Raw genomic sequence first — 9,580 nt, 5'->3', positions numbered from 1 at the left:
AAAAAAAAAAAAAAAGTTGAAACCAACCCCACTGCCACCATCATCTGCATGCAAATAAATGCATGCATTGGACATTGAGTGCTGCCGCCATTCCACTGTGTGCCATATTGTGGTTGTCAAGCAGCAGCACTCTCCTTCACGCACAATGTGCATTAAGGAGAACTATGGGGGTCAGTGTTTTCCCCATAGTTCCCCTAAGGGTCACGGGTGGACATAAACCCAAAGCTCAGTATACTGCGAGCTACAGCTCACTATATACTGAGACACCGCAGCCGACATGGATCCTGGCATTACTGTCGAGATCCGCCCAGCTGCATGATTGACAGCTGGCTCTGCCTATCTAGAGGCAGAGCCAGCTGTACCCGCCCCCTCTCCCGTTCGTTCCTCCAGTCAGTGCTGGAGGATTGGAGAGGGGAGGGGGGGAATCCCTGCAGGGAGCTGTGAGTGACCGTTACGGCTCTCTGCAGGGACAGGATCAAGAAGTGAGCGAGGGACGGTATGTGTTCCCTCACTTCCTGATCTATAGAGCCGACCTGTGACAGTTTCATTGTCACACGTCAGCTCAAACTATGAGGCTGAGTGAAAATCACTCACCTCATAGTTCTCCTTTAAAGAGCAAGCTCCCTTTCCCAAGTAATATGGGAAAATGGAATTACCCAATCAAATCTGAACCCCCCCTCTCCCGGCTATACTTACTTTTCGGTGAACAGTCCATACCCTCCGCCTGTACAGTCCAGTCCTATGCATATTGAATTTTGCTGGCAAATTGCAAGCACTCATTGGTCAGTGTGGTCAGGTGACCACGCTGACCAATGAGAAGCACTATTTAGCACAGTCAAATACAGTTTTGATTAGGGATGGACCAATACAGAATATTTGGGCAAGTACTTGTACTAGACCAAATGCTCCGATACCTTCCCCAATACTGGAACTTCTGGTCAGCTAAAGATTTCCTCTAACCGGCAGTGCCGTAGGGGAACATGGAGCCAGCTTCCCATGCAATCAGAAAGCGGGGCAGCGACTAATGACCCACCCCGGTTTCCTGATTGGCTGGGAAGCCGGTTTCCTGGCAAATCAGGCCATTATTCACCGCACGGTTTCCTGATTGGCTGGCTCGATGCTGATTGGCTGGGAAGCCAGTTTCCTGGCCAATCACAATCGAGCCGGCCACACAACATGGAGTCGGCTTCCCTGGCAATCAGGAAGCTGGGTAGCATGTAATTACCTGCTGCCCAGCTTCCTGATGGAATGCAGCAGGCTTCCCGGGCAAACTGAATCATTGCTCGTGTTCGATACACAAAAACCTATATCGGTGCATCCCTAGTTTTGATTAAAACAATTTTTTTTGTATTGGGGCAAGTAGATTGTCATGAGGGACAAGTAGATTCAGCCCCCGCTTTAGCCCTTGGACAAGTAGTTTTTTTTTTTTTTACATTTCCACACCCCTGCATGGAGATATATCTCTATAAGGGCACCAACTTTCATCTAGGGTAAAATAGTAACTTATATTGATGCTATTTTCTAGTCAAGAAGCTAAATATGCTGTAGAAATGCATGTATGTTTACTGTTTTATCTGATGGAAGACTTTGTCAAGCCAATTTTGTAATTTGCACACATTTTTATACTGCACAGCCAGTAACATCATTCTACAAACCTGCTTTCTGGATTATACTCCTGCATATTAGATAGTGGTGACAATACAGAATCACTGTTCGGAGAGAAGCCTATAAGGGGCAAAAGTGAAGCAAAAGCCAAAACTAGGAAATAAGTTTCTCACTTGTTCACAGTGACAGTAATTTGTAAAGACTGGCAGGTAAAAGAGCACTCATATATGCATTCCATCTGTATATTTAGCTGCTTGCCTGGCATACTGCTTTGATTTCATTGGGAGAATGGACATACAGGATATTTTTTGTTTTGTTGTTTTAATGGTAAAACAGTTATTCTTCAAGTATTGGAAGAGAACCATTTTCACACACAAAGAACAGACACTAATGGACAAAAAACCAAAACATCTACTAAAAGCTGTTTTTGATATTTGAGGATTCAAACTAAAGCAACAATGCATTACCAGTACTACAAGCTTGCTTCTCTCACAGGTTCCAGGTACATACGGGTAAGCAGCCACCTCTTCGCCTTTCAGACACGAGCTCAACCAGTAATAGATGCTTGGTGGCTCAGCAGTAAAAAATGAAGGATAACTCATGAAACCAATCTCAGCTGCATGATAAATGTAAAAAGACAGATCAAATGTAAAAGATGTTCATGCATAAATCTTAGAATTCTCAGTTTTAAAATATTCTATGCCTTCTTGGATTTTACAAGTATCACCCAGTAGCCATAAAGTTGACAAATGCATTGCTTATTTGATGAAAATAACCCTGTTTTTCAGTGAAGTAATATTACATCTAGATGTTAACTACACCAAACCACTGCTGATAAGAGCCCTCTGTAGCTTAACTCCTTTTTAGGATGCACATGGTATTATTTTAGCAGGCGCTCAGTACCTGTATGAATATCTGCTGAATGAATTCCAGAAAGAGCCAAGAATGCAGAGACTGATGGACACTTTTTGAGAGATCTTTATTATTCAACAGTCTTCTTTCTTGTCCATTGAGGGGCAAAGGAAAGCTTAGGCTACATTCACACTAGCTGTGAATGTGCATTTTGGGATTCCTGTAGCAGGAACTTGCAAACTACTACAGCATGAATCCTAAATATGCTGTTTAGAAGCTGTCACCCGTTAAAGTGGGACAAGGGGAAGGCAAAAATAATTCTTCATTAAGATGAAAGGCAAGGAGACCACTTTTGGCAAAAAGGAAGGTCTTCAAACAACCTTATACTTGTGTACAATCAAATGTGGTAGACAGTTCCAAGACTCGTCTAGCAGAAGTGATGGCAACAAGGAAAGCAACCTTTTTAGACAAAAGTGGTAAAGAAATGTCACAAAATAGGCTCAAATGGTGGTCTTTGTAAAATTGATAAGAGCAAGTCCAACTCCTAAGAATGTAATGAAGATCGAAAGGAGGAACCACATGTACAATCCCCTTAATAAAAAGTGCAAATTAAAGCATTAGTAGCCAGAGGCCAGTGAAAAAATAACAGATAGGGCAGATATTTGACCCTTTATGGTACGGAGAGCCAAACTTTAGTCTACCCCCAAGTGAAGGAAAGAAAGAACCCAAATTATGGAAATTCATGTGGGGAGAACCCAAAGATTCACAAACCGCCCATGAAAATAGCAGATTTAAGGTGAGGCTTTATGAGCCTTAAGCAATGTAGGAACAACAGGGTCAGCAACACCCTTGTCTTTCAGCACTTAGATTTCAACATCCAGGCCAATAAAGCCATCGACCGAAAAGCAGGGTGGAAGATGAGTCCCAGAGATAACAACTCTGGCTGATCAGGAAAAGACCACAGAGGATCGACCAACAGATGAACCAGGTCAGCAAACCCCACTCTGTGAGGCCGGTCTGAAGTGGTGAAAATTACTGGAATAGCCTTGCTTTTAAAAGTGAACCATTGTGATGCTGCATGTATAGAATGTAGTTGAATAACAGAGATGTAGGGCAGGGCACCATTCTGTAAAATGTGTTGATGTGCCAACTTAATCCATTCGCAAAAAATAAGACTGTGCATGCAGGGCGGAAAGCTAGATTATCAAAGAATCAGCCTTAGGGCGAGATAGGAGAATAAGGTCAGAGAGGAGAGTGGTTTGCAAAAGGTGCTGAGCTTGACGACGGGAATGCTCCAGAATAAATACAAAAACCAGGGTGTGATATCCATCTTCACAAGGTTTACTCTGCCTAACCAATAGAATGTTTTACAATGGTATTTTTCTAAATCTAGTAAGGTTTCGAAAAACATCATACATACTGTGAAAATGGAGACTGCTCAGTTTTGTGGCTGCTTCTCTGCATCCGGCACAGGATGCCTTGAATCTGTGCAGGGCACAAAGAAATCTCAAGACTATGGAGGAAGCCTGGAACGAAACGTACTGCCCAGTGTCCGAAATCTCAGTTACAAGTCATGGGTCCTCCAACAGGATAATGACCCAAAACACACAGCTAAAAGCACCCAAGAATAGTCGAGAAGAACACACTGGCATATTCTGAAGTTGCTTTCTATGAACCCTGATCTGAATCCTATTAAAAGTTCTACCATCTATTAAGTGGTGTAGGAGGCACAGCTTCTTGTACCACCAGATTGCAAAATAGCTTCTTTCCTAGAGCAGTGCGGCTTTTAAACTCCATTGACAACTACTCGTATTATGATAATGTAGGTTAAAGCCCATTTCCAGCTTTGCAGACGTATTCAACAAAAACATTGCCAGCAATGTACAATGAGTGAACATGAAGCAGGCAAATGCAAAGTTACATTTTATGTTAGCTTTCCTCTTAATATCTTTAAGGAAATGGCCACCTCTGTGCTCTGTATAAATGACAACTGGCAGACTTGTTGTTTAGTGATCGTGTTACATGGAATTACAGGGAGGGGGGCAGCAGTTTAAAGCCTGCTTTACAAGCCGACCCCGGTGTCAGACTGATTTTCCTGTGGAGAAAATGTTGGTATTATAGGATTCAGGCCTAATAATAAACCTAAAAAATGTAGTGAAGAATGTGATTTTAGTGGATGCATTATTTGACTGTAGTGCATTTTTATAGTTGATGTGTTCTTATGTGTAAATGTGAAGTGTTTTGTTACGTGTAGCATGAGCAGAGGGGCTACACTTTCTTTTTCTTTCATGATTTTTATTGTAAAATAATAAATATATTCTCCTGAATCTATTGAACATCTATGGAAAGAGCTGAAACAAGCAGCCTGGAGACGGCACCCTTCAAACCCAAGCCAGCTGGAGCAGTTTGATCAAGAAGAGTGGGCCAAACAACCTGTTGGAAATGCAGAAGTCTCATTGAGAGCTACAGAAATTGCTTGTTTGCAGTGATAGCCTTTAAAGCTTGGGCAACAAAATATTTTTTTAAGGGCCCCATCAGTTTTTTCTATGCTATTTTTATTTGTTTTATTTAAATTATCCTGTTGAATCAAACATCAAACACAAAGTCGAGTTTTTATTAAATATGGAGCAAATAATGATGGGTGCCAACAACTTTCGTCAGTTTCAGAGAAAACTGTTGTTCTTTTTGGAAAGGTACCAACACATTTGTCCCTTTACTGTATGCAACTCTTCCTCTGCAGCATTAAGGATTGACTGTGTTTCATTATCTATAGTTGAAAGGGGTGTCTCAGCTATATATTTGGGATTTAATGTTTAAAATACTCTGTGGACCTTTCAGGGTCAGATGTCGGAAGGTTATAGAGAGCGTAGTAGTATTCTCTAAAATGTTCTAAAGAGGTACTTCACTCCCTCCATACATGTTTTGTTTAAAAACAAAAAACAACCAAAAAAGACCCCCAACATACTCATGGTGGCAAATAAGGTTACCTTGCTGTTTAAAGTGACACTAAAAACTCAGGAGTTAAACTTTAAAAATGCATTTCGGTACCTTTACTATTAACAAAAATGTATCTCATTTGTGTATCACTCGGCTGTAGATCCTCCAATCATCTCTGAATTCATGCTGACACTGCCCTTCCTTCTGGAGGGTGACTACTTTTGTTCCCCATGGTCCCGGTGTGTGTTGTAAAGTAGCCACTGCTCCAAGCTCACTCCTGTGACGGACTACAATCTTAATACAAATTAGTAAATTCCAGATAGTGTTTTTGTAACAATAAGCTACACTTCTGTTAATAGTTAAAGGTGCTTGAATGCATTTTTAAGGTTTAACTCCAGAGTTTAATGTCACTTTAAAGCAATTTTGTAGACAAAATTTAAAAACGCTATCTGGAATTTTCTAACGATTAGCATTAGTCAGATTTTTTTTTCATGCCATTCAAGTATTATACATCCTGCTATCCTTGCTGATCCCTCATAATAATATAACATCTGGCATGGACAAAGGGGTAGAACGCAGAAAGCTAATGCAGCCTATGGACAGAACTGAATCCCAAAAAGGACAGCTTTGCGCTGCCCTGCGATTAAATTATATAAAGCCTGCTCACCACGCATATAGTTCTAAAAGCTGTTCTCTGAGCAAATCCTTTTTGTAAATGCTTCTCTTTACCAGAGTACCCCCAGAACATGCCCAGACAAAAATTGTGTGTTTATTCCAAAGGCAAAAAGCTAATGGCAAAAAATAACTTATTCCACACTGAAGCTATAATTTATGATGACTGAATCAGAAGAATCTGCAAGTTGAAATGTTTTGATTTGCCTCAACAAAGCAAACATACCTATGGGGAATCACGCCATTCACAAAAACACACCATAGAAAAAGATTTTGCTCATTACAATCTGTAATGGGATCATGTTTAAAACTTGAAATGATATAAAAACAGTAAAACCTTCCAACTCTCATATTAGATGGGCTACAAAAAAAAAGCACACAAATGAATGGATGCTAAAAGTAATGTAGACATGTTCTATTACCTCAGTGTTAATAGACTGACACAAATATCTGACATAATAAAATAGCACCATAGTCTCTATGACAAAGGGGAGAGTCATGCAGAACTTACTTGGCTCTATATGACAAGTCTGGTTAGAGTTCCTGAGAAAGGCTGGGAAATCTCTGAAGTAAAAATCCATGTAGGAGTGTAGATTCAAATCCCTAAAAACATAAGTAATAAGAACAGCATAAGGAAGACAGCAGGTACATACAAGCATGTCCGATTAAGCTGGGGTGGGCAACTCTGGCCCTTTAGCTGTTGTGGAACTTCAAGTTCCATGAGGCACTGCAAGACTGACAGTTACAGGCATGATTCCCATAGGCAGAGGCATGATAGGATTGGTAGGTAAAGCACAGCTGGAGGGCTGGAGTTGCCCACCCCTCATACAAGAGCTTGGGTATAACCTAGCTTTTCTATGGATGGTAATAAGTTGAGGGGTATTAACTTTTTACAGTTGAGGTTCATTAAATAGCTATTTTACCCTAATATTATTGATCTCTTCATTATATTGATATGATCTGAATATTATTAAAATCTTCTCACAAGTTATGTGGTTTTCTTCAGACATTGCATTACCCATATATTAGGGATGCACCGATACCAGTATTTCGGTATCAAGTACCGATATATTTTTTTTCCGGTACTCGACGATACTGAAAGTCCCATTCAGGAAGTCAAGCAGCGTGTAATGACTCGCCACCTGGCTTCCTGATTAGCTGGGAAACCGGGCAGCGTGTAAAGATTTGCCACCCGGCTTCCCAATTAGAAGGGAAGCCGTCCCCATGCTTCTCGTCACTAAGTGACGAGAAAGCATGGAGCCGGCTTTCTGGCCAATCAGAAAGCCGGGCGCTGTGTAATGAGGTGACGAGGGAGCATGAAACCGGCTTCCCGACCAATCAGTAAGCCGGGTGCTGCATCGATACACGGCGCCTGGATCCCTGATTGGCCAGCTTCCGACCAATCAGGAAGCCGGGCAGCTCGTCATTGCACGCTGCCCGGCTTCACAAGTGAGAGTGTGGAGTCGGCTTCCTGGCCAATCAGGAAGCCAGGCAGTGTGTAATGACGAGCTGCCCGGCTTTCTGATAACGGAAGCATCGGGCTAGGCATCAGAGCATTTGGGCGAGTTTGAGTACTCGCCCAAATACTCAGCATCCGCACCAATACTAGTATCGGTGCATCCCTACCATATATACAGTACGTCAATTGGATATTTTCTCTATTAGTATAAAAGATAAAGACAATGGCTCTATTCCGACAGACTTGGGAAAGAGAAAAAGTAGAACAGCAGAAAGGAAAGGAAGATTGTACCTTGCTAATTGCAGGAGCAGAATCACCAGAGAGCGGATGCCCTCTCTCATCAATGTGTTGAGTTTGAGTTCCTCATAAGTCAGATGGAGGACATAGAAAACCGCTGGAATGTGGCTGAAGAGAAGTGCTGTTGAGTCCAGATTTAAAACCTGTGAGCTATCGTCTTTAGATACTGGGACATCTAGAGTGTCCAACTGCAGAGATTTAGCCAAGACATGCAGCTCAACGATTCGATGGTAATCTGAATGTAATAGGTATTCCCAATCCTAATGAAAACACACAAAACCCCAATTATAATGTCTAAGTCTGCTTTCAAACTATTTAAAAGCTAAGAAAAAGTAAACATAGAATAAAAGTACAAATAATGGTGTTCAACAGGAAAATGAGACACATTTGTACCTCATCAGAACCAGTTTCCGATGGTCGGGCCTTCTTAGGAGCAATCACAGGAGACAGAGAGCCTTCAAAATCAAGCTATTGAAAAAATATGGAATAATTATATGGAACAATCCCTTTAGTAATATCACTGCACAAAAAAAATACTCGGCACCGATACCAGTATCGGTATGGGTGCATCCCTACATAATACATTAGCTGCCATTGTTGACCTTCTGAAAATACTAGTTACCCGGCTGTTCCTTGGCCTAATACTTTCAAAGTCACTGACAAGCATGCAGCTAGTCAAGTCAGAACTCAAAAAGCTTGGATGTCTTAGCATCAGCAATACAGCCAAGCATATAATATTTTAAAAGGATGAGCAATGGCAGCCTACATGTTTTCTCAGTATAAGGTTCATCGAAAGGATTTTTGCAGCAGGCATTTATCATTTACTCATATAGAACTGGTCGACTTAGATATATGGACCCTCTTGTGGCTAAAAAATTTGCATTACTGAAAACTATTGCACACCAGAAAACAACCTAGAAGATACACTACTGTTGAATATCAAATCTTCATGAAACAGTAATCACCAAATTAAATGCATATATACTGTACATTTAGAAAAAAATATTTAAAACATGAAATATATGCAGTATGAGACTTATGCCTTTATTTCCAAGCACCTATGTCAGTAACATTTGTGGAGCACATGCTTACATTATGAGTCCAGGACAGTTTATCAGTGTTGTAACCCATCATATTCATAAGACTAGTAACAAAGAGATTCCACTCTGAATTATTACTGGGTCCTCCAGGTGCATTGTGGCAGTTATACCATTTGATCAGCATTTGAACAGCTACTTCTTTTGGCAGAATATATTTGATTGCTTGCAGACACTTTTTAACTGGAAAAGGAAATGGGAAAGAAACAAATAGACTCTAAGCATAATTCCAGACTTATAGTGGCACTAAACTCAGGAGTTAAATCTTAAAAATACATTCAAATACCTCAACTATTAACATTAAATGTATCTTATTCGTGTATCACTCAGCTGTAGATCTTCAAATCATCTCTGAATTCATGCCGACACTGTCCTTCCTTCAGGAGGTTGGCTACTTTTGGTCCCTGTGTGTGTTGTAAAGTAGCCACCGCTCCAAGCTCACTCTCATGATAGACTACAACTTGACATTTAGTTTACTAATTTGAATTGAGATTGTAATCCATCATGGGAGAGACGGCACGACTCATGACAACACAGCTCTGAAGTCCTAAGTGTGTGGTGTCAGCCCTGGCCAATTCATTTCTGGTGCATTACAAAGAACACCTCTGGTTTAACCCCCCCCCCCCCCCCCCCCCAACATTTTTATAAAAAAAAAAAAGTA

At 41.0% G+C, this 9,580-nt stretch overlaps 1 protein-coding gene across 1 annotated transcript in view; it reads right to left on the bottom strand.

Annotated features, from left to right (window-relative positions):
• Positions 1 to 9,580, bottom strand: part of ANAPC1 (anaphase promoting complex subunit 1) — an 84,899-nt gene that overhangs the window by 50,015 nt on the left and 25,304 nt on the right. The window contains exons 17-21 of the mRNA XM_018573184.1: positions 8,915 to 9,102; positions 8,216 to 8,290; positions 7,817 to 8,082; positions 6,578 to 6,669; positions 2,073 to 2,221 (exon numbers count right to left, since the gene is read on the bottom strand). Of these exons, the coding sequence (XP_018428686.1) occupies positions 2,073 to 2,221; positions 6,578 to 6,669; positions 7,817 to 8,082; positions 8,216 to 8,290; positions 8,915 to 9,102 (770 nt within the window). The remainder of the gene's footprint in view (positions 1 to 2,072; positions 2,222 to 6,577; positions 6,670 to 7,816; positions 8,083 to 8,215; positions 8,291 to 8,914; positions 9,103 to 9,580) is intronic.

The sequence above is a fragment of the Nanorana parkeri genome, unplaced genomic scaffold, assembly GCF_000935625.1.
Source record: "Nanorana parkeri isolate BGI_ZX_2015 unplaced genomic scaffold, ASM93562v1 scaffold46, whole genome shotgun sequence".
Lineage (NCBI taxonomy): Eukaryota > Metazoa > Chordata > Amphibia > Anura > Dicroglossidae > Nanorana > Nanorana parkeri.
Note: the sequence above shows the minus strand (reverse complement) of the source record. Positions and strands in the feature narration are given on the sequence as shown.